Source organism: Convolutriloba macropyga, chromosome 7, assembly GCF_964194025.1.
Source record: "Convolutriloba macropyga chromosome 7, txConMacr16.3, whole genome shotgun sequence".
NCBI classification, from domain to species: Eukaryota; Metazoa; Xenacoelomorpha; order Acoela; family Convolutidae; genus Convolutriloba; species Convolutriloba macropyga.
In genome coordinates this window covers 39,383,031-39,408,378 of record NC_134474.1, presented here as the reverse complement: position 1 = coordinate 39,408,378, position 25,348 = coordinate 39,383,031, and the positions used below count along the sequence as shown (strand labels likewise).

At 36.2% G+C, this 25,348-nt stretch overlaps 2 protein-coding genes across 3 annotated transcripts in view; one reads left to right on the top strand and one right to left on the bottom strand.

Annotated features, from left to right (window-relative positions):
• LOC142342273 (protein Dr1-like) overlaps positions 1-25,348 on the top strand; it is a 514,279-nt gene that overhangs the window by 109,900 nt on the left and 379,031 nt on the right. The window lies entirely within an intron of this gene.
• LOC142343027 (uncharacterized) lies at positions 5,974-24,059 on the bottom strand. Its single transcript, XM_075394712.1, has 7 exons — positions 23,948-24,059; positions 22,779-23,004; positions 12,463-12,764; positions 11,288-11,632; positions 7,888-8,617; positions 7,288-7,588; positions 5,974-6,692 (listed from the first exon to the last, which is right to left on the bottom strand). Exons 1-7 carry the CDS (start codon positions 24,023-24,025, stop codon positions 6,566-6,568), a joined length of 2,109 nt encoding a protein of 702 aa, XP_075250827.1. The 5' UTR covers positions 24,026-24,059; the 3' UTR covers positions 5,974-6,565.

Genomic DNA, 25,348 nt, shown 5'->3' with positions numbered 1-25,348 from the left:
CGAACAAGTTACGGTCTTGTTCCTCGAGACATACTTCTTTCTTTCAGAGCTTAAGTTAAAAACTGTGCACGGATTGTTCCTCAAAAATTGTCAATCGATATAATTGTGCTTACAGTTTTCGAAAAAATCTGCTTTCAATTTTCAGCCGATTGATTTTTTCAAACGTTGTTATAAACTGGGTATTGATCTTAGACAGTTGTTATGTCTGAGAATCAACTTGTCTGTAGCTGTGGAAGAGTTTTTGCAAACGACGGAAACTTCTTCTAGACTACGTCCTTGTGATCAATGCGCTGACAGCATAGAATAGCTCTAAAGATTTTCCTGATCATTGACAAGTAGCGCGTCAGCTCTTCCACACTAATATGTCTGTAATTATTCGATCGGTTGCTTGATATGATGTTGTTAATTAAAACAAGCCACAAAACTATGTGGAGCAAAGTGAAAGTTTTGTCTGGTGTTCCTCAAGGCAGTGTGAAACAAATTTCTTTGAATCATGTTGATTAATGAAATGAGATTCAGTCGAGCATCTTGCCATGCAAGGAGTTTTTGACAATATCACAGCTTGCTCGGATCATTGGATTAGATTATCAACCCAAAGAAGCAAGATAGCTTTATTTGCACAAAACATTGATGTCAAGCTCAATCTCAACGGGTGAGGCCAAAAACGCGTTGATTTCATCCTTAACTTCTAAATTCTTAACAAAAAAGTGGGTAATATGGGATAAACATATCAATCAGTGCATTGTGAAAAGGTTTATTTTTTTTTGAAATGGAATTTTCCAAGGGAGTACCCGTCTCCAGACGCAAATTTTTATATAAATCAACTGTCTTATCAATCTTGCAATAGTCATCTCTGAGATGTCAACCCAATGTAGTGTCTATATAGAACAAAAAATGAAAAAACTTGATTTTTGTTTTCTTTAGTAGATGTTCTGTCACAAAAGTCAGGGTAGATGCATGAAAGGACTAGGAATTTTGACTAACTGCATTCACACAACATAATCAGGTTTCATTGTCTTATAAGACTTAGCTATTGAAGTGGAAGATTTTCATCTTGATTTTGACATCTCATACTAGGACTCAACAAATTGGCCACTTTGAACTAAGTAATGTCAGACAATTCGAAATATTTGGTCTTTCAAAAACACCGTTATCGCAATTTCTTTTCAAAGGAAACATAATTCAGTTTGAAATGATAAAAAAATTGGTTGATAAATTCCCGGTTGCCCGTATTTGCTGGTTGTTAGCGTGTTTTGCATTCAGTTTTGTTATAAGATCTGTGATTTGTTTAAATGGTTTTTGTACTTCTTCAAACAGGAATTATTAAAAATGATTAATAAAAAAAATCCGAAGGAGAAAAAACTTGTCAATCCTGTGAACCAGATATTTTTTATTCTTTGGATCTTAGATTCATTATTTTCGAAGCCTTTTGTCTTCATTTCAATACCCACCCAATGTTTTTTGAGCCTCGCTTTCGAGCCCAGGCTGAGGTTCCGAACCGAAAGTCGATATGTCCAGACCAAAATGAACGCACAAGTGGGTTGTCGTGCGTTCAAAACTACACGGTCTGGAAACACGAATTAACGCACGATATTCTGGACATAGCCAACTTTGAACGCACAATAATCCTGACATAAGCAAATTTGAACGCACGAAAGTCAGGACATAGGCAATTTTGAACGCACCAAAGTCTGAACATTGTGACTGTGAAGCGCAAGAATATTTTTGGAATGGAAAGAAGAATGCCAAAAACTGATCCGCCCATGTTCGTCTAAAGACTCTTACTAGAGTGCTCACTCAAGTGAAAGCGTTCCACACAGATAACCTAAACTCACTTGAGTTCAAAAGTTACAAAATGTCGAAGGTAGGAATTGTCGCATCCGACATTTCGCTTTGTTTTAGACAATTTCACACCTAGAATTATAGAGCATTGCTGAAGTGGCAAGACAAATCATGCTTTAACAACTGGATGGCTGGCACCCTCTTCAGCCGATTCTTTTATCGAGCATCTTTTATTAAATGAAATGTATCAACTGCTAGGCACTTCATAACAACCATCACTCTGACAAATCTATACTTGAAATGAATACCTTATAAAAAAAGTTGTCTGAACATAAATGCACGAAAGTCTGGACAAGCGCACTTTTGAACGCACAAAAACCTGGACATAGGTGTTTTTGAACGCATGATATTCGGGACATGAGCGCACAAATGTACAAATTTTGAGCGCCAGAATTTTGGTTTGGAACGCACTTACAACTGGTCATGTAAGATTTTGAACGCACGAAAGTCTGGACCGAGGGAGTTTTGAACGCACGAAGAACACACAAATATTTTTGAACGCACAAAAGTCTGGACATAGGTACGTTCCGTCCTGGGTGATGTGGACAAAGACATGTTTAGTCTGGGACGGTCTGAACATATGGACTTTCGGTCTGGCACCTCAACCTGGGTTACGTTCATTGCCGCTCTACAAACACAGAGACCTTAATTTGTTAAAATTTTTAATTACTTGCAAGCAAAAGCATAGTTGACCAAAAAGCGTAATATCGCAGTGTTATTTGTTGAATACATTGAGTTAAAGCACAAATATAATAACTGATTTCTCGATTTTGTCAAATATTTATCAATCAAATCAAATAGGTTTTTCAACAGGTATTCTAAAATTTATGGGGATCGTCTATAAAATATTTTAAACCCCATATTAAGTGTTAATCTTTAGTCTTATTGTCGGGTTAGTGAGAAGATCAAAAATTTGTTTACATTAATAGTATATAAGCCGGTTATTCTAGATGAGTTTGAATTTAATATAAATAACAACAGTTTTTGTTGGGAGTTCATTACTTATTATTTTCCTGGTTTTTTTTCTAAGAGCCACATTTTGAAAATTTCATTTCACTTCAGACTACTACAAAGATCAATTATCTATTAGAATGACACTCTAATTTGACTCAATTTTCTCTATCATGAACTATAATAATCATCTATTGTTTCGTAGCCAAATTGCTTAATTGCTACGACTATTCAGAATTTGATGTATTCTCTTTTGTTGTCATTCGAATATATTTCATGTTTTTTGAAATATGAAAAGACATTAGTGAACTTCATTGAGTACTCACATTGAGAGCGTCAAATCTACTTGCAAATTTTCGTAAGTATTTTTAAAATTCCATTCTTGTGAACTCTGCTTACTGTTTCTTGCTCATATGTTTCAAAATTAACCAAAAAATTCAAGGTAAGCGTTGTTCACAAGTGGCAAATAAGAATACAGGAATAAAATTTGTTTGCCGATTCCAGTTACAATTGATTGCAAACTTGCTCGCAAAATGAAGGGTTATATAAAAAGTAATGCTTATTCATGCTATGATCACGTCACTTTTCACACTTGTCAGTCTAAATTCAAGTCTTGTAACTATGCAACCAATCATGTCTGACTTACCCAAGGAGAGACTTGCTTACCAGTCCCCTCCCTTCACGAACACTGGCGTTGACTACTTTGGGCCATTCTATGTTACTGTCCGCCGTACTACTGAGAAAAGGTGGGGTTTCCTCTTCACCTGTCTCACTACTCGCGGTGTCCATGTCGAGATAGTTAAATCCATGGACAACAGTTCTTGTGTTATGGGAGTTGAGCGGTTTGTGTCACGTAGGGGTACACCTGCCATGATTTGGTCGGAAAATGGCACAAACTTTATTGGAGCGGAGAAAGAATTCCGAGAAAGTATTGAAAAGTGGAACATTGTCAACATTGCAGCTGAGCTCGCTCACAAAGGTATAAAGTGGAGTTTCAATCCACCTAGCGCACCACGTCAAGGGGGTATCTGGGAGAGGTTGGTACGCAGCTTCAAACGCGTGTTGTATACTATTCTTGGCACGCGTCGCCTCACGGATGAGGTACTGCATACTACCTTTTGTCTCGTGAAGAATGCCCTCAATTCGCGTCCTTTAACAACCGTAAGCACCGATCCGTGCGATTTGAACGCTTTAACGCCCAACCACTTTCTTTTAGGAGGATACTCTACCGGTATTCCGTCTGTTGTCGGCAATAATGAGTTCGACCATCGTAAACGTTACGCCCGTGCGCAGTCGTACACTAATGTGATCTGGTCCCGTTGGATCAAAGAGTACGTACCGACGCTGAACCGACGCTCTAAGTGGCAGACGCCTGCCGAGCAACACCTTAAGACCGGTGACTTGGTTTGGATAGTTGAGGAAACCAACCCTAGGGGTTACTACCCAACCGCTCGGATTGTGGAACTCCGTTACGGCTCCGATAGCGTCGCGCGCTCCGCCGTTTTACGTACGTCGACCAGTTCACTCGTCCGTCCTCTTGTAAAACTTGTACCAGTTTTCCCAGCATCTTATTCCGGGCCGGAGGATGTTACGTAGTAAATGAACGAATTTTAGCCAATCAGAATTGAGTATTTATATTTGAATTTAAATGCGTATAAATCGTTCTAATATACGTAGAAAGTTCCGAAAAAGTTCATTTAACCTAATTTTAAGTAAATATAACCACTATATGTATCGATTAAGCTGGTTTTCGAATTAATATTTTTAGGTTTCTAGACAATTGCCGATTGACTACGAACTGATTTTGACGTCAATGACATCAGACGAAAAGACCTGTTAAATGAACAACAAAATCTTGCCGTCTAAGTTCCACTTGTTGCTATGTACGTGTTAAAGCTTCTACGTTGATTTGTTGACCTTTGCTTAGCAGAACAAGTTGCTTTGTACACCGATAATGCTGACACGTTGTTGCTATCTTCGATGAGTTAATACGTTGTTCTAAGCCTAACACGCTACTTTATGATGAAAGTTGCTATGTACTTACGATAACTTATACGCTGCTTTATATCGATTTGGATGAAGAATTCAGCTTACGAAAGAGTGTTTTCACCTTTAATACAAGAAGTCCTGTCGGTTAAACAAAAAAGGTCAGTTTGTTTTTTCTAAAACCTGCGTTGTTCTGAGTATAAACATTTTTTTATTTTGAAAAATATTTGTTCAAAATATTTTGCGCCATGACGCTTAGGCCAAAAAATTAGAGATATATAATTATATACTGTATAAAGTGATTCTTCTTGTTAATTTCGGTCGGGCACAGTGACCGCTGTGAGTCTATTTGGTGTGTCCCAAGTTATGGCTTCAGTCAGTTAAGTCTGGCTCATCGTGTTTAAGTCAGGTCCTTTTGGTCTGTTCAATCCGCCGACCCATACTTAACTTCCGTTTGTTTGGTATGTTCTGTCTAAGTTCAGTGTTCTGGATTGAATGTTACCCAGACTGAGGGGGTTGGCGTCGAGCTATATGCAGGTGTCGCAGACTTTTAGTGCGTTGGTGCATTTAGCTTCCATCTCCAATTCGAAATCAGGCCTGAAATATGACCTGTCGAGCCTACGGAAATATGACCTCATCATTGCTGGACGTCGACAACCTCCATTTGCCACTCACACCTCGGTGCTAGCTTCTCCGATGCTGGCTACTTGACGCAACTTGCTTATTATGAAACGACTTCTCGAGTACTGAAAATATTTGCCGGCAAATTGGTAATTTTAGCAGTGAATTTTTGTAAAATTTGTGATTTTAGCGGTGATATATTTTCACCGCATTCAACGCTAAAAATCGCAATTCTTACATCTTTTCACCGCATTTATCGCAATTCTTACAATTTTTAGTGACTTTTAGCTTTCAGACCTCGACTTGGGTAGGACGTTGTTGACTAGGGCGTAGTAAACCTTTCATCGTCGCACAATTTTTCAATGTCTGTTTTGTCGACTCCCTGTCGCACAAATTCTGATTCATCGGAACATGTTCGCACTAAATCGCACAGTTTCGCACAATTTCGCACAAATTCGCGCAAATTCAATTCATACTTCAATTGCTGTCTGGACTGTCGAGTCATGGCTGTTTTGTGTCATGTGGTTCATACTTCCAGGACCTCACCCCGGGTGTTCTTTTGTTGAGGTGAATTTTGCAAAAGCCTTGAACAAATGTAGTCGAGCAGCACTATTCTGCAGCAGAGAAATTAATCACCGATCATTGAAAATAGACTGATCACTCTTGGAGGTGAAGGTATTGAGTCAGTGAGTCAGTAAAAGCCACATAGAAATAGGCGTGCAAAATAATTATAATGCACTATTTTGTTGTAGGACCCTTAAATCTGTAAATTAACCCCACCATCGTCTTCTTTTCCAAGGTATAATGAACGCGTTCTTTGATAGCTCGAGCCAACATTTTCACTTGTGTCATTTCAATCAAAATTAAAATTAAATAGCTAACATCTATCGGAGAATTGTGTGGTCTTTCCCATCATGACACACCCCCACTTTCTCTCTCCTCGGCTTAGTGGCAGAAAACGTATAGCCCACTAAGTACCGTAAATATACCATAATGGTGGGATTTATAATCTCGTTTGGGAATTGGGACGGGGTTCCAATGGGAAAAACCCATACTTTGACATATTTTACAATAGCTTGTATCAAGATATCAGGTTATTTCATATTATTTTCAATTGATAGCTTCGCTCCATGGCATATGCGATTGAACTCTCCTTCGCTAGATTTCAGAGGACAGCTGAGCATACAAGTGATGGGCATGGTTCAATCATCTTTGTTTTATCGTTTCTCAGCTCCCATCCAGTCAACGGTGGCATAAAACTCTTATTCTCCTCTGGAAGAAACACCCTCATCCTGAAACAACAACAAGCGAATTGTAAGTGGCGCTATAGTCGCAAAGTGTGCAGGTTCCCACGCCACATAAAGATCTGTCAGTTGCCTGCATCTGTGAAGCTGTCAGTGTCAGAAATAACTCACGCTTAAACATGTCTTTAGGTCAATAACAGCCCAACAAACTTGGTACCAGGTAAATATTTCTGACGCAAAGAAGGGAGCGAAGTGACCACAAAAAGAGCATTGCCGCTCATGAAAAGAGCAGTATGAAAAGGTATGGATAATTTTTAAATGTTAGATGCGTGCCAATGTTAAACTGTGGCATGCCGCTGTTGGCCTAATGCTGTTGCACTGAAATACACAGAAACAAGTTTGCAAAAGCTGGTAAACTGTAATTGCTACAATTGGAAGAAAAATGTCGAAGATTTGAGTTGCGACATTAGATTTAATTTTCGAAATATTTACCAACATTTACCAATAATAAATTCAGTTTTTGGACTAGCTAATTTTTACTATTATGTAACTCACCTCCGGCCATTTTTAGTACGATAGAGGAATTTTAAGTAAGATATTGTTCAAATTGATTTTTTGATGAGGGTAGAGAAAAGTAACTTACACTGAACTGGTCACTCCATCTGCCTGGTCAGAATCCATTTGAGTTACAAACCACGCAGGAGGTCGCTCATCTTTTCTAGTTAGGACAAACGAGCTGCCTGACTGTCTATAAATGAGACCCGACTCATATGCCCCGTCACATGTGAGAATCCAATGCTTGGAACCCGATGACAATTCCGATGGCACTTTGCAAGAATCGTCGGAGATCGTAAACGTTATGATTTGAGATGCCTTGAATTTTCCATGTGCAATCAAATCAATCTTTCGAGAATCCGTGATGAAATTTGTGACATCATCGAAGCCTAATTGTACCCACGTTAGCAGTTTTGATGCCATATAAATTATTTCAAATTACTCCCTCATAAATTGTAAATTCTCATATTTAGATTTTTTTGATCAGAGTCAATTGCAGACCCCAATTTCTACGTTTTCACGCAGCTTGTAAAAATTTGATGATATATTATCTTCACACACGGCATTACTATTGAAAAAACATAAAATTATACACGCACATTCAAGATTGAGCATCGTGGGTAAAGACACATTACACTGGTCTCTGACAGTTTTATTTTTAAAGATTAAAAAAAAAACGTGGGGACACCTTTTCTCCACTCCTGTAAACCACAACCATCAGAGAAGAAATACTCCCACTGATTTTCACATGGCTCGTAGTCCTCATTTTTCTGAAAACTCCGCACAATCACAGATTCTTCCTCGTCAGATCCTACAGAACCCGAAACGTACCAAATCTGTGACTCGTGCTTGTACAAAAACATTTTGTTTATCGGGTTTTGATAAACAAAACTGTGCTCGTATTCGTGGTTATAAATTAAGTTGTACTGTGCAATTGGGATAAATTTATCAGCTGCGATTCCTGTTTTGGTGAACAAAACTGAATTGCGATTTTCGGTCGAAACTTTGACTTTAATCAAACCATGCTCTAAGAGTTCTACACTATCGCTTGTCTCCGTCAGCGATATGTACCTGCCATCAATGTACAAATTTTCATCATTTCGGAAAATTGTTTTTGTCAAAACTGTAAAACTTCTGTGCTTTTGATCGTTATAGTCGCGACCCACGGAAATTGAAGCGCGATCACGGAATCCAAGTGGTAGCAGTTTTGTGTCAATTGTTATTTTAATCGATTTCTTGCTTTTATGTACCGTATATTTTGGGTTTGTGTATCCCTTTCCTTGAGATATGTAAGAATAGGCGATTTTGAGTACAGTATTTGTGAGTTCTTGGCAGGTAGTTCGCTTTTGTTTGCGGTGAAATGTTATATAGCCAATTTTGACTGAGTCTTTGTAGTCTAAAAGGGGAACAGTTTCCTTCTATGTGTAAAATTTGACAACTCTTGAATTCTAAACATTCAGAGTAGATTTCCCGTTTATTACTCATACAAGTTTAATAATAGATGAATTATTGTTTTCCAAAGTTGATGCTGACTTTTTTTCTGAATTTTCAACAAGTGTTTTTATTAAAACTAAGCGCCCACGGATTGTAAAAAGGACAAATAAGCACCCATTCAGTGGAAACAAGTTCTTTTTCTTTGTGGGACGGACAGTATTCTATGGTATCATAATGAAGATAAACTGCGCTAACAGAACCTCAATATACTAAAAACACTCTTGCGATGCAATGTTACACTACTGAATAAAATTTTTTCTAATGAGTTGTTCTGATGCATTGCTGAAATGTTCTACAAGTTTGTGGCTCTACTTAACAGTTTGTCCGAAAAAGCATGATTAGTAATGTCACTTAATAGCCAATCTGCTTTCTGATAATACTTGGTTCCATTGATCTCCCAGTGCTCCGCTAGACGTTATCTCCTCTTTTAATCGATATTTTAATTTTTTGATATTGAACATGTAATAAAGCTCAAATTAATAATGGCCATAGTGATCGAATAATTCAAATCATGCAAGAATTTTGCAAGCAATCTTGGAAGGGGATTTACACTACTTGCAAGCTGCTTGCAAGATTCCTGCAAGATTGGAATCTTGCATGATTTTGAATTCAACTTGCAAGTATCCCTTCAAAATTATGAATCCATATTACAAGTTTATTGCAAAATTTTGAATTATTCCATATTTTTTAACTTGGTTACCTGTCTGCATTCGGCGGTTGATCGAGCTAAAAAAGTTGAGCTACTGTCGGAAAATGTAATTGAGTCTTGTTAAAAACCGACCTCTTCGAGATTTTCCAGTATGATTTTTATGGTTCATCCCTCCTCTTTTTCATTCCGTGTTGGGGACCGGCAGTGGCGGAGTCACTGAAAAAACTATAGGAGTACTGATTTTTTAGGAATACTGATATAGTACGGCAAAAACCGCACTTATACAGTTCTCCAAAACAAACAAAACGACAAAACCAGACATAATAAATCAAAATGAACACGATATAGCAACAGGTTGCCTTAAAAGAATCTCAAGTAAAATTAAAAACCGATTGTCGGTTTCCCTAGAAATATTTTGCGTGAAAAAATTAAGAGAAGGAAACGAAAGTTATTTCGCCTTTTATTGATTTAATTGAAGTTAAAGAGAAAGGATTTGGATGGTTCGAGAAAATATTTGGTTAGTTGTTACTTCCAAAAATACTCTAATAAATTTTCCAGAATATAAAATCTTGCGAGATTCTTGGAAAATTCTGGCAAGATTTTGAATCCGGGCCAAAAATATTTTCATTGATTTCTCTTTTGTAAATTGTTTAGAAACCAATAATTTGCTTCAAAGACGTTTTCTAAAACATTTTTACCCTGATTATTTTTGCCTTGATTGATATCTTGCAAGATTCTTGCGAGAGTTTTGCAAATTTTGGACCATTTTGTAAGATTCTTGCAACATTTGAATCCGCTCATCACTCGGGTGAACTCTTAGTCGCAAGTGTATACAAAATTTTTGCACTTTTTCTTCATCTTTTTCTTCTACCTTTCTCCCTGTCCCCGCGTTATTTTAATATTGAGTGGTGAACAATCTCTAATGGTTGCGTTACTGGCCTTGATATTCGCATACAGATGAGCACCCAGCCCATTAGGTGAGTATAAAAGGTATATAAACATTTGTACCCATTATTGAGCGACAAAATTATTCAATTTAATCCCCCAATAATTGAATGAGCAAAAAATTCTATTTGTGCATCAGAGTATCATAAGCAAATACTGGTAAAAAATCTTTTTGAGAAATGCTCACCATATTAAACTGACTCAATAGGAGAGAAATAAGGATTCATGCCGCAAAACTTGATTTTTGAGTCCCCTTCCTCCAAGGCACTATTTGTGCTCAGTCGAGGTTTCAATTAACGCTACCTCCAGATTGGCCACAACCTGAGCAATTCAGGCTACATCGAGCTACGGCATAAAATATTCAGACACATAAAGCAATGGTGACCTAGAGATGTTTCCTTGCATTAACACAAAATTTTTAAAATATATTCATTGCCGCTCATTACTTTATGCTTTTAGTAGTCGAAAAATTTCAAACATAACTGAGTACATAAAAGGAAAACGGTAGCTCAATTTGTTATTTTGAGATTTTGTAAAGAATAAGAGATGAGCGTTGTGGATCGAAACTTTGAGCAAAAAAGAATCAAAGAGAATCAAAGAGAATCAAAAGCAATGATGGTCACCGCCCATGAAAATCGTCAAAAAAGGATCATTGAAACTCAAATGCATTTGAAAACTATGAAATCGCTCTTTTCAAATGATTGATTTTCATTTATTTTGACAGATTAGAAATTAAATGATCTTTTCTGGAACGAAATATTTAGATGCTATTCTGGAAGGGCTGGAATCGCGTTTTTGGCCGTTAATTTTAGTATACTAAAATTAACGGCCAAAAACGCGATTCCAGCCTATTGCAGCCTATGTCACTACCAGGCGACAAATTTTTTTCACCGCATTCACCGCCTGCTTTATGTAAATTCGCTGCATTCAACGCTTATCTTACAAAGTTTTCCGCATTCACCGCTGATCTTGCATATTTTTTGCGTTGAATGACGGTGACCCTCGAACCGGGTAAGATAAAACTAACGGTCAATTTTTTAAACTGTTTTGGACTAGCCTCTCCAAGTCGCGTTAACAGGAAACAGTTCCCTAAAAGCTCTCTGCAGTCCCGTTCCAACTCATCAGCTATAGCTGCCTGTTCATTTGTGTTCAAGGTGTCGAAAGGTCGGATTGATTTAGTTGGTTCGTGATATGAGTAGATGCACAGTTTGGAACAGATCACGAGTTTCTTGGCCATAATAGCTTTCTCGAGGTGTTCCATTGCGTTGCCCTGACCTACACTCTTTAGGGATATAGTCAATTGTTGATCTTCGAATGATGCATTTAATACCAACACTGCTAATTGCTAAAGGATGGAATGCCACCAGGCCAAAGTGACAGTTCATCTCATCAGACCACCTTCAGCGCACACCAGCGCATTTTGCGGTCAAATTATATCATTTGTGAAAATGATGTAATTTGATCACAAAATGCGCAGGCGTGAGCTGGAAGGCGGTCTGGTCACACGAAGGACTAGGGAATCGGCCTCGAACCCGTCTCATCAGAACCAATTCCGTCTTTGGCTGGTTTGATCAGAGGCGGTTTTTAATATAGGTGATATGGATACGACGGGAAAATCAAAACCAATAAAATTTGGGAGGCTTTCCACGTTTTAAAGCTAATTAGTAACTTTGAATGGATCACACGTGATGCCTTATGCATTGCCCACTAGCACGCAAAAGCTGTCGCGGAGATCAAAATTGTAAAAAGGGTATCCAAATTGAGTACCAAAAATTATGAAAAATTATCCAGATCAGAGATCAAAATTGTATCCGGTCATAGTTGGTCAAAACTCATTCTTAGAATGGAGAATTTAGATATCCTTCAATTCTTATAACGACATCCTAATTTGAACAGAGAACTTTCTGCGGGAAATAGATGGATCGGCCAAAATTATTTGAACAAAATAACACGATCCGGAGTATATAGTATAGATCTGCCCCCCCCCCTAATATGGGTAATAATAGTTCATTAAGAACTAGTATTTCTTAATTTCGGAAAACCCCACTGAAAAATTCTACTCCAAAATTTATTTCTCAGAACCTGTGTTTCCACCATGACTTTTGAAATTCAAAAATGTTATCTTGACCAAAAAAACTGCAACTATTGTTCTTAATATGACTATATCCCTGTTGCATAATAATAAGCAGTGATCGCATCCTTCTCCACATCTTTCAACTTTTCCACTGCCTTGTCAATCATCTGTTTTTCCAACAGATTCAAAGCCGTCATCATTTTGTCAATTGCAGTCTTCAGAGGCGTGTCAAGAACAACAGAAACCATCTTTTTTATCTCCTGGAGTGTTTGTTTTATCTGAGCCAGAGTAAATCCTGTCAAGTCCATTGAAGAAAAACTGGCGCCAATTCCGAAGACGTTGTTTGCAAACTCGATTACAGCTGCGTACGTTATAATATACGCTGCAGTTTGGGCTGTGTCGCCTTAATATAAAACAAAGTGTTCAGCTAAAAGATCGTAAAACTTATCTTACGAATAAAATTTCACATAAATAGACAAAAAAATTGGAAGCTGTCCTCATAATGCGAATATTTTGTTAGGTGTTAAATTTTTCAAGAAAACTTTACACTCTTTTCATGAAACTCTTGTTCCACAGAATAGTTGATTGATTTATTTTGGTTTTCAACCAATTAAACAGTTTTTATTTGATTGGTAAAACTGCTTCACTGCCGGTACTCAATATGCTTCCTAAATCAATCAATAAAAAACAGTTTAGATTTTCATCAACTTAAAAAATGGATATGATTTTATAATATGACAGTAAGTGTATGTATGTGCATCTAAGTGAAATTGTTTGATTGTAGGCATGTTTGCGTGCAATCTTGAAACTCGATTTCCTACATTTTTCCGAGAACTAAGCAAAGTCCTGAATCTGGTGATTTGCATTTCGTTACTATTAAGTTCGATGATTTGTTGGATGGAGTACCTGACTCGGGTATTTTTTCTTGAAGCAATTATTGCAGCAGATTTTGTGTTATTTAAACGACTAATTGCAATTTGTAAACTATAAGCATCAGGGTTCTGCTTGCATCGATAACAGTGAGCTGCATTTAGAATGTGCTAAAAGGCCACCCATAAACTAAAAGCCCGTTTTGGTTAGTTGGTTGAAAATGAATTGTGGGTTCATCTGCACCTATGTTTACTTGATGTGATAATTGAATGAATCGATCCGAATCGATTGAATGAATGATCATTGAATGAATGAATGATAGCGAGATGAATCGATTTTGGGTGATTCTATAAACCAATTTAGTTATCAACAAGAACCATGACTAAGTAATTGTTCCGACCCTCTTGAGGGGGGAGGAACTATATACTTAAATGGGTTTTTTTTGTTCCGTGTATTTTCGCCGCTCGATATATTCATCGTAGAGAGTTGAGACTGGTATCATTAGAAAGCTCGTCCAGCGTAGAATATGGAATTAAAAAGATTTTTTTAATTTTCGATTTCTACAGAGAGTTATCGAGGTTTAAAGTTCTGAGAAAAGAAGAGTGAATTCAAGTTGTTTTTATTCACATTTTCCGGAATTTTTGCCTAAATTTTCGTCAATTTTGCTAAAATTTGTTATAATTGTTAAGAATAGCATCGTTGATTTTATTTTTGAAGACGAACAAGCTTTGTTTTGATTTAATTTTTTTGGTCAAAAAATCTGGATAAACATTTTAAAATTTAGCCTTTTTCATCAAAAACAGCACGAAATAAGCTACTTTAGTCCACTTTGAATTTGCCGACAGTACACCCCCAAACAACACTCTTACAATCTTTGTAGACTCAGAGGGGGGCTATTTCTACTTCAGAGTCCGCTGAGAGTGCACTGTAGTTAAAACTTTGCCGTTTTTCGCTAACTTTACTAACAAATTATCTATATCTACAACATTCGAAAAATCAATTGTTCCTAACGGACAATATGTATTAGCAGGGCTAGTTTTGGGCCATTCTTGGACTGTTGCAATCCAAAAAAAATCGGGTTGTAATCAGTCGGATTTTTTTTTTTAAAAAAATGATTTTTTTTTAATAATAAAAACAGAACATATCAAATCAAAGCTCAGGAGTGATAGGTCCAACCAATTCGCTTGCTAAGCAGCTCCAAGTTAATGCATTTAGTTTTTTAATTGAAAGTTTATGGTCGTTTCTTTTTTTAAAAATAATTGACTTTTCAATAAATAATGGCTTAATTAACTTTTCCTCTATTTTTTCTTACTTTGTTCAATTTCCAGCTTAGTGTCAGCAAAGAAAGACTGCTTCTTCTTTCTACTAATTTAACATTTATTCTCGGTTGCAGTTTTAAGCCTGAAGTTATTGTTTTCAGGCTTTGATACTACAAGATTTCAGATTTTTGTTTGTTTTGATATTTGCCAGTTTTTCACGTTTTCTAATTTTGTCACATTATCACAATATTGACAGTTCTCATGTCACCTTATTAGCATTCAGAATAAGGCATAATTGAACATATTAAAGTCCTGAAAGATATACATCATCGTTTTAACGGCCTCGACGCCTCTTTCTTGAAGAAATCAATTGAATTTTTTAATTTTGTCCTTAACTGTCATTTATACTTTGTCGTTTCGGTCGTATGAAATTTCCTTTATAGTGATAGCTTTCATTGGCTTTTCATGGAAGAATAAAAGAACCGATATTCTGATGTTAGTAGATAGCTGATGGCTTTCACAACTTTGAAAACAATCGTTTTCCAAAATTAAAAAAAACTTTTTAACTTCGCAATTCTGTTCTTTTTATGTTTCTTTTTGTTAACTAATCTCGTTAGTTAATTACAGGTCAAATATGACATTATGGGTGTCAAGGGAATAAAAGGGATTGGTGTCACAAAATCTTTTTTTTAAAGAATTTGTTATGACCTTACTGGCTTCGACACCGGTTTTTCACAAAAAAAAAGTAAATTAATTTGATTTTTGTCATATTTGACGTTCTTTTTGTAGATGCAAGAAATATTCTGGATAATTACAGGTCTCGAGGGCTTCTTTTTCATGAATAAACGACCCTTTTTAAATAGCTCTTTTTGTAATTAATGCCTTTCATGACCTTGAATGTAATTTTGTTTCGAAAAAAAAATTAGAAGTATTGCATACTTTAGCACTTCGCTTTTTTGTCTACTTGTTACCTAATCTTACTAATAATTGGCCACGTACTACATTGTAAATGTTTGAAAAAGGCGCAATCAAATATATTTTGAGTGCCAAAATTTGGCTTGACGGTTTTGACAGCGTTTTCTGGCGAGTTTCAATTGAAATTTTGTTTGTTCTTTGTTGTTCTTTTTAGCCGCTTTAAAAAATGAATAAGGACAGGTCCTAATGCCCTTCTATAGAAGCAGTGGTAATTGTAAATTTGTGGCAATATTAATTGATTCCTAATGGTATTTATTACTTTGAAGTTAACTGTTTCAAAAAAATAATTTAATTTTTTTACTTTACTGTTTTTGTTCTTTTTTGTATAATTGTTACCAAACCTGTTTATGGACTGGTCGCATATTTTTTCTGGTGATTTATAAGTTATTTTTGTTTAATTTTAGGTTTATCTGACGGTATGTTGACTTTGTTATTAAATTTAGTTTTTAAGAGGGACATAAATTTTTTGATGTAATTAATGTTCGTTGTTGTTGTTGTTTGATTTTGCTGTTCGTCTTGACTCGCTTTCTTAATTTTGACATATTACAGCAATCTAATGCATCAATTTTTACTCCACTGCGTTATTTGCTTTGGAGGCTATCTTATCGTTCATACAGAATTTTTTGAAAAAGGCTTGGGCTTTTTTGGGATTCGCCAAAAATAATTTTTGGGTTTTTCTATCTGTTCCTCATTTGGTAGACAATTATGCCAAAATTGTGGATGGGCGGGGTCGGAACCTTATGTGCCATTGCACAATACCGAGCCGCCTTGTTTGTACATTAAAATTCACTCCTCGAGTTCTAACAAAATCATTGAAATTTCGGAGAAAACTTTTGAATTTGGAAAAATTTAAAATATTTTATATTTTTTAAATCAATTTCTGGAGAGTTAATTTTCGAAAAAAGACAAGATAGCTGACCATTCAAGGTACCAATAAGTCTATTTAAGTAATCAACAAATATTATTAATAAATGTCGGGTACTTAGTGCAAATTTTGCTCAAAATTTGTGACCCAATTTTTTTTCTTAAAATGCTGTAAAATATTTCTATAAATTGCATCTATTCTGAACACGCTAAAAATCAAACGAACCACAAATCTATCTCCAAATATTATCAATGATTAATTGGGCAGCTACCTTTTGGCTGTCCTTAATTTTTTTTGCCCACTTAACTTTCAGACAACCCCGCGGAAATTTTGCCCAAAATTTTTTCCCCTGGAACCTGCAAACCAAACACTTTGAGAAAGGTGAATTCATCGAGTTGAAATCATATGAGTTGAGTTCAATAGGGGGAAAAACGGGTCACCGTACCTTTCATTTGTAGCCCAATTGTAGGAATGGAAAGTTAAACTTAAGCGTTTTTCGGAAAAGAAGCAAATTAATACTGACCTTGAATTATTCCCAACACAAAAGCGAATTCTAAAGTTGAAACTGTACAAAGATAGTAATGGTAAAGGAATTTAAACTGATGAGAATGGTTGAATAAGTAAATATTGACTCTGATGAAGATTATATCATGGATTGAACACCAAAATTCTCACCCACGTAATATTGGATTAGAAACCCAAATTAGGGGCTTAAGTTATCAAAGTCATGAATGACCTTCTGAAAACTTTTCCCAAAAAGGATATTTTTCTCACAAAGATTCGGAACATTTGGTAAAAATAGGACTAAACTATCATAACCAAACATAGATTAGCAGTATATATACGGCTCAATTTTAGCCAATTTTTGGAGAGAACAATTGGTGCGAATAATTGTTGTGTTGCGTGTTGTGTAACCAAAATCAGTCTGAAAATAGTTATATTGTCGTGATAATCGAAACTTCGGAGTGAGTTAACAAATCTCTGTCGTAGTACTGAACTTGTAATAATTGTTTGAAACTAGTATACCCTGGTAATTATACTTTTCGTTTATTTAACTTAGCAAATTTTCAACTACTTTCTCTTTTTTGGACCATTTCTTATAAATTAGTAGAGTTTAAACTGGTATCTAGTAGATAATTGTTAAACACTTTGATACGTGGCACTCATAGGCATTTGTAACTAGTTGTTTTGAAGGAACCACATACTTGTAATAATTAAGACTGGGTAAGACTTAATCGTTTCTTTCGGTTTTCTGTTAATCAAAAGCGTACTTGTACAACTTTAGTAACTTCACAATACATCTCTAGGGATCTGAAATCATACTCAATCTAGCTTCAATTTATTGGATTTAAATTAGTTTGGTGACTAGTAAAGTAGTGATCAACCAATCAATAATTAGGTTAAGTTAGGTTAACGGACTGGAGGACAGCACCGAGTCCAGGACAACATCAAGACGATTGATTTCTCAGAGTATTAATCGGCCAAGCTCCTTCCAGGAGACCGCATAGTGAAGCCACTCTGAGGGTAGGCCTGCCTGCTCGTAGAAGACTTGGCAAGTTAAGTTAACCCATGTAGTATGGAATGGTGAACCAAGTAGACAATTAAAACGGTCTGCAGTAACATGAAGTACCTGATGGGCAATGTCTTAACGTTCTATCAAGTTGGTTAATACTCGTCTGGTTGGGTTGTGGAGTGAACACCGACGAGCTCTTCACGTCATCTACTATTTGTTTTAAGTATATTGGTTGATCGATTAATTAGAAAGTGAATTGAGGACCTGGTATAATTCTCAATCTTAGAGTCACCAATTTATTTCATTTTGTAAAGCATTTCTTAGAAGCTAAAATATCATATAACATAGAAAGGCATTACAAACATATTTTAATAACATTATTATTAGCAATTGACTACAGTTCTATAGCGCCTGAAAATACTTTCTTTAGGACTTGAACAGAGGGCCTGGTATAACCCTTCAGTCTAGTTAAGAGTAGTAGGTTTTGTGAAGTTACTATCCAGTCTAGTAGTTTTCTCTAAGATAGATTCTAGGAACAATTGTGGAATTGTGAATAGGGTAAAACCTCCACCCTAAATATTCAGATTCTATATTGGCGACCACAGAGGGATTCTTCTGATTAGAAGATAGTTTTATTGATTTTTCATTCTTGAGGAACTACGTTTTCCGTCCGATCTTGTGTTTTTGGTTCTTTGTGACTACGTTTTTTGAAATTGGTTCTTCACCATCGGAATCCAGAAGGATTCCGAGGGTGAAAAATAAATCAAAAGACAGGAAGCTACCTTAACAAGGAACAGAGATGACAGATGCCACCTCCAAAATCCCGCCAGCCTTCCAGCGGAGGGGAGAGAGCTTGACAAGCTGGGCAGACAGGGCAGTAAAAGTGTGCCGGAAAACGGACGCAAACATCAGCACTCCAGAACTGGATCGCCTCGCTAGCTGGTTGTTTTTGGAGGGACTTAGAGACGAACAACTCAGGCAACATTTGAGAGAGATGCCTTATATTGGATTATCTGTAACCCTAGGCAAGGCTATCGATTTGACCATGGAGCAAGCCCAGGACGACTCGGACAAGTGGAGCACTACGGCCATCGTCCATACTACTCCAAACAGACCTCAAGATGCTGGAAGCAGTGATGACTTAGGTGCGACCCAGCTCATAGATGAGAGCTTCAGCAGTACGGATATTTTCCGAATGCTAGAGCTACTGCTCAAAGAACAACAGCAGCTTCGGGAGGACATGCACAGGTTGCTTCGAAGGCAACAAAATCTCATTGAACAGCAGCAAACAGCAGCAAGAAGAATAGTGCGTTGCAGCAAGTGCAAGCAAATCGGCCACTACAGTAGAGGTTGCGCCCAAGCTACATAGAGAAGTTGAGACCAGAGTAAAAGAATTGTAAACCGGACGTCCAGTTATTCATAGAAAGTTTCTAAAATGCAACATAAAATAGACTGCTTATAACTTGTTGTTTGGTGCTGGTTGAAAATCTAGTCACTCAATTGTTGTTTTTTTGTTAAATTCGTTTTAGTTGTTGCTCTTACATTTATTCAAAGTAAACGAATTAAAAAAAAGTAAACGAATTAAACGAATTAAAAAAAAATTGAAAATTGTTTAAAAAAATAATGACAATTTTTTTCGAACAATTTTTCTATCAAGGTATTGTTTAGTTAGGCAAAAGAAACAAAGAAGTTATCACTTATTATTTTTTTCCAAAATGTTCTCCAAACCAAATTTAATAAGAGAAGTTGTTTTTTTCTCCTAGGTTCTATGCTCTGGAGACGATTGCAGGGTCAGTGAAATACAACGAGGGAATCAGTTCAACACTTTGTATTAGTATACCTTTTTTTGAACTCGATTAGGCGACTCTTATCAAAAAAAAATTGGAAGCAAATTTTCGATCTTAAAAACAAAAAAAGAAATCCCAAACCGCAAAATAGAAACTGGATTACTTGGGTATGTAACAAGGCATTCCGAATTCACTTTAAAAAATTTTGAACCGTGGATAAAAATCAGCAGTATGCGGTACATTCGAACATTGTTCACACTGATCAGAGTACTTTTCCTCCCAGTACTGAACCTTTTATTTTAATCTGCCAGAATTTAACATCGTTGTTAATAAATGCTAGTTTTAATAGCGCGAACTTAAATTAGATTCTTTTTATTTGGATGCTACTACTCCGCTAATGCAACGGTTTAGGAAATAAACAATTCCTCAGAGATAGGGGGTAACAACTGGCAGAAAAAACAAATATAGCAAAACTTCTGCAGTTTTGCTAGATATACAAAAAAAGACCTCTTGCAGACTTCTTGTATTATTCCTTCTTAATATATAGAGAGAATATTACTCAATCAATTGGCGCAGTAACCAACCTAATTGATTAGATGCTTAAATTTCATTTGATTATATTTGAGTGAACGGTACGACTGTAGAAGAACATGCACTCTCCAATAAAAATCTCTCATCATTTCTTCATCTACAACCATGGCTACGAATTTACACAGTTGACTTAGGATTTCTTTGAACAAAGTTAAGGGAAACAAACAACATGTTCAGAGGATCAACTTTACCTCCACTCAGTATTATATCAACCTTGCATTAACTCGCACCTTCAGTGTGACGGTTGAGGCATTCGATTGGTCCACTACTTTACATCAGTTGTAATACTCCACCTCATGATGGAAGCCCAAACAAAGCTGACCGACCAGTCTTCCTGTCTTGTCGTCTGATCACTGGAGCCTTCTGTTCGTGACGCAAGCAAGATGATATACACAGAGAAGAAAACAACATACCACGAGGTTGACCACTGATTACAGAGCAGACTAAAACGAAGTCCTAGGTGGATCCAACTTCATAACAAATGGCGATTCCAAGACCTTATCATGGATGCGTGCATTCCCGCATCCAACCCATTTGACTGTGGAGAAACCTTATACTTTGAACAAAAAAGAGAGGTCCGATGGAGAATCCACCGACTGATCGAATCAGAGATGCTGGGAAGACAACTCATACGGAAGAAAGGCTAGACATTTTAGAGAGATTGCCAACCAAAAGACTCAAGTCCAATAAAAATTTTGTACCGCAAAATATGGTGATGGTGCTTTTATATACATTTACTTTATACTCTAATTTCACTGTACTGTACTATTCAGGAGAATAGTTTAGTCCGGATGGGTGGGATATAGGAATGGAAAGTTAAACTTAAGCGTTTTTCGGAAAAGAACCAAATTAATACTGACCTTGAATTATTCCCAACACAAAAGCGAATTCTAAAGTTGAAACTGTACAAATATAATAATGGTAAAGAAATTTAAACTGATGAGAATGGTTGAATAAGTAAATATTGACTCTGATAAAGATTATATCATGGATTGAACACCAAAATTCTCACCCACGTAATATTGGAGATTAGAAACCCAAATTAGGGGCCTAAGTTATCAAAGTCATGAATGACCTTCTGAAAACTTTTCCCAAAAAGGGTATTTTACTCACAAAGATTCGGAACATTTGGTAAAAATAGGACTAAACTATCATAACCAAACATAGATTAGCAGTATATATACGGCTCAATTTTAGCCAATTTTCGGAGAGAACAATTTGTGCGAATAATTGTTGTGTTGCGTGTTGTGTAACCAAAATCAGTCTGAAAATAGTTATATTGTCGTGATAATCGAAATTTCGAAGTGAGTTAACAGATCTCTGTCGTGGTACTGAACTTGTAAAAATTGTTTGAAACTAGTATACCCTGGTAATTATACTTTTCGCTAATTTAACTTAGCAAAATTTCAACTACTTTCTCTTTTTTGGACCTTTTCTTATAAATTAGTAGAGTTTAAACTGGTATCTAGTAGATAATTGTTAAACACTTTGATACGTGGCACTCATAGGCATTTGTAACTAGTTGTTTTGAAGGAACCACAGTCTTGTAATAATTAAGACTGGGTAAGACTTAATCGTTTCTTTCGGTTTTCTGTTAATCAAAAGCGTACTTGTACAACTTTAGTAACTTCACAATACATCTCTAGGGATCTGAAATCATACTCAATCTAGCTTCAATTTATTGGATTTAAATTAGTTTGGTGACTAGTAAAGTAGTGATCAACCAAATCAATAATTAGGTTAAGTTAGGTTAACGGACTGGAGGACAGCACCGAGTCCAGGACAACATCAAGACGATTGATTTCTCAGAGTATTAATCGGCCAAGCTCCTTCCAGGAGACCGCATAGTGAAGCCACTCTGAGGGTAGGCCTGCCTGCTCGTAGAAGACTTGGCAAGTTAAGTTAACCCATGTAGTATGGAATGGTGAACCAAGTAGACAATTAAAACGGTCTGCAGTAACATGAAGTACCTGATGGGCAATGTCTTAACGTTCTATCAAGTTGGTTAATACTCGTCTGGTTGGGTTGTGGAGTGAACACCGACGAGCTCTTCACGTCATCTACTATTTGTTTTAAGTATATTGGTTGATCGATTAATTAGAAAGTGAATTGAGGACCTGGTATAATTCTCAATCTTAGAGTCACCAATTTATTTCATTTTGTAAAGCATTTCTTAGAAGCTAAAATATCATATAACATAGAAAGGCATTACAAACATATTTTAATAACATTATTATTAGCAATTGACTACAGTTCTATAGCGCCTGAAAATACTTTCTTTAGGACTTGAACAGGGGGCCTGGTATAACCCTTCAGTCTAGTTAAGAGTAGTAGGTTTTGTGAAGTTACTATCCAGTCTAGTAGTTTTCTCTAAGATAGATTCTAGGAACAATTGTGGAATTGTGAATAGGGTAAAACCTCCACCCTAAATATTCAGATTCTATATTTTCTATATTTTCCCCTGGAACCTGCAAACCAAACACTTTGAGAAAGGTGAATTCATCGAGTTGAAATCATATGAGTTGAGTTCAATCGGGGGAAAAACGGGTCACCATACCTTTCATTTGTAGCCCAATTTTCACAGCCAGAGTATCTGCAATGAATCCAACACTCTGGGCATTGACTATTAGTCCCGCATCCACATACTTAGAAGCCCAATCTACCAGTCCCTCTGTCAGTTCAAGGCTACACTGCTCAGCCATTGATTTAAATTTTCTTGAGTGTTCTTCTTCTGAGCTACTTAAGAGTTGAGAAGACATAACGACACTGAATTTGTCGAATAACTAGATATGTTGAACTGTTTGGTGTTCAGAACAAAGGCTGTATTTCGTGCACTATGGATACTCAGTCATGATAATAATTTATTTTAGATTTTTAGTTTGATTTTAAGTTAGAAATCTACGTAATTTCTTAAGGTGACAATCTCAGTGATTATTCTAATCGTGTGAGATCTTCTTATTATGCCTTGCCTGAGTATGGCTCCATAAGACATCTTATCGGTTCTTATGCGATTAAAATTATTAGTTAGTCTTAGACGATAAAAAATACGAGTTACCAGATCTTACATGATAAAAACTCTGCCAGGTAAGATCATACATCTTTGATCTCGTTCGATTTGCCTTAAAAACAAAACCGTTATCCCTTATGACACTAAAATTGTCTGATTATCAATTTGAAGACATTGAAAAGACGTAATCTTGAAAAAATTTACGAGAATTACGATAGAAATTTATTTGACGATTGATTGAAACAAACGTTTATGTTAAAACTACTTTGTTAACAGAATGAAAATAGGAAAAATACTTTTTGTACTGAGCTATAGGACCTAATTGCCCATTCTGCTGTTTACATTTCTAATTTTCAGTCAACACAACTGAAAGAATAATTCGAAAAAAACTGGAGTTTAATCATAATAAGACGCTGGTTTTACAAGGAAAAATGTTCACAAACTTTTTGAAAAGCAGAATTTACTGAAATTTCACCCAAAAGTTTATGATTTGAACTCTGCAAAAAGTTACCCTTATTATATCTGTTAAAAAGAATTTGCCAAGATCTCCTAAGAATTGAATAGAAAATTTGAAAAGATATTTCTAATTTGTCAAATACGGCTTTTGTAGAGAAAAATATTTTTGGTGTCTACTTTTGTTAGGAGAATAAATTGGTTGTCTGCACATGACCTTCAGTGAGCTATATATGATGTCTAACAAATATGCCTAGTTCAGAAACCAATGGTGCTAATTGAAACCAGTTGTTCTTGTTTTGTTCACCGCTATATGTTTCGTTCACCGCTATACGTAGACTCATAACATGGCGTCAAAGCAAGTTCCATCCAAACGCGCAATACTCCGCTTGCGATAAAAAAAGTTCCAGAACTTCCCAGCAATCAAAACCTTCGAGTGGTTTGCGGAAAATAACTCGGAGATAGGATAAAATAAAAAAAAACTAATACATCAACTCACAACAAAGACAATCACAAGTAAACTGAACAAAAGGTTTGGTTCACATACAATAAGAGAACTGAGTACACTGAAAGTCAACGGTAAAGAAAAGATCTATAAAACATGACTCTATATGTGTGCTGCAATGGACTGCGAAATAGCGAACAGACAACTAGCACAACAAGAACATCAACATGGAACACAAATCTTCTGAACTAAAAAAATAAAATTCAACATGAACTAACATCAAGAATAGAGGAGAACAACAGAGAAATCTTCCCGAAACATTAAAATGCTAAATTAGTCTTGTGTCCAGGAATATAATTTTTTTTCGCGGTCAGGTCCTTAACCTGGGCATCAGTGGAGCTCCAAAAATAACATACCCAATAACCGGCAAAATAGTACGAAAAAGTTTATGAGCGCAACAACAAAAGTAACGATGAAAAACGGCAAAAAAGAACGCAGAAAAAAGCAAGAACCAAACATGGGATCAGTCATCGACGGACAAAAGTTACAAGGAAGGAAAATGGAAGCAACTCTGTGGAAATGTAACAGAGCTAAGAACAATGATATTTTTGACCATTCGGGAAGATAGAGTCATGACAAATTGGATCAAATTGTTATTTGACCAATAGTCCAGTTGATCGAACGAATGAAATAAAGGCAATGGTGACATCGGGGAGCTGAGATATTGGAAAGTGAATAAGTCTCAGAAAAAAATGCCATTAAATATAAGAGACCTTATATCCATACTGGCATTAATCTGTGAACGGTTTTTTTGTCTGTCAATTTTGGCCGGTCAATATGTTCATCGTTTAAAACCGTTAGTGGTATCATTCAAAAAAGCTCTTCGAGAGTAGAATATGGAATTAAAAAGATTTTTAAACGTTTCTTTTGTTGGAGGAGTTGTGGGTTTAAACTTTTTGTGAATAATTCTTTTTTGGGTGTGATTTTGTTCACTTTCAGCGTAATTTATGCTCAATTTCAAAGGCCGTTCTTTTCCATACAAAATATGGAGTAATTTGGTGTTCGTAAAAGACGAGCTTCGAAAAAAGGCTAGTTTTGATCACATTGAGATATTCACAATCTGAAGTATTCAAAGTTTATTTACCAACTTTTTCAATTCTTGTCACAGTTCCTTTGGTTTGTCTCATTTCATTCACCAACAAGTCACTCGTCTTCTCAAAAT

Bases quoted from the DNA above. Each gene is read 5' to 3' on its own strand.
- LOC142343027 (XM_075394712.1), bottom strand. From the start codon at position 24,025: ATGAGTCTACGTATAGCGGTGAACGAAACATATAGCGGTGAACAAAAC. The intron at 7,589-7,887 runs GTGTCCCCACGT...GGGTACAATTAG, and splicing joins TTTACAGGAGTGGAGAAAAG to GCTTCGATGATGTCACAAAT. The intron at 6,693-7,287 runs GTAAGTTACTTT...TTGTTGTTTCAG, and splicing joins GATGGAGTGACCAGTTCAGT to GATGAGGGTGTTTCTTCCAG.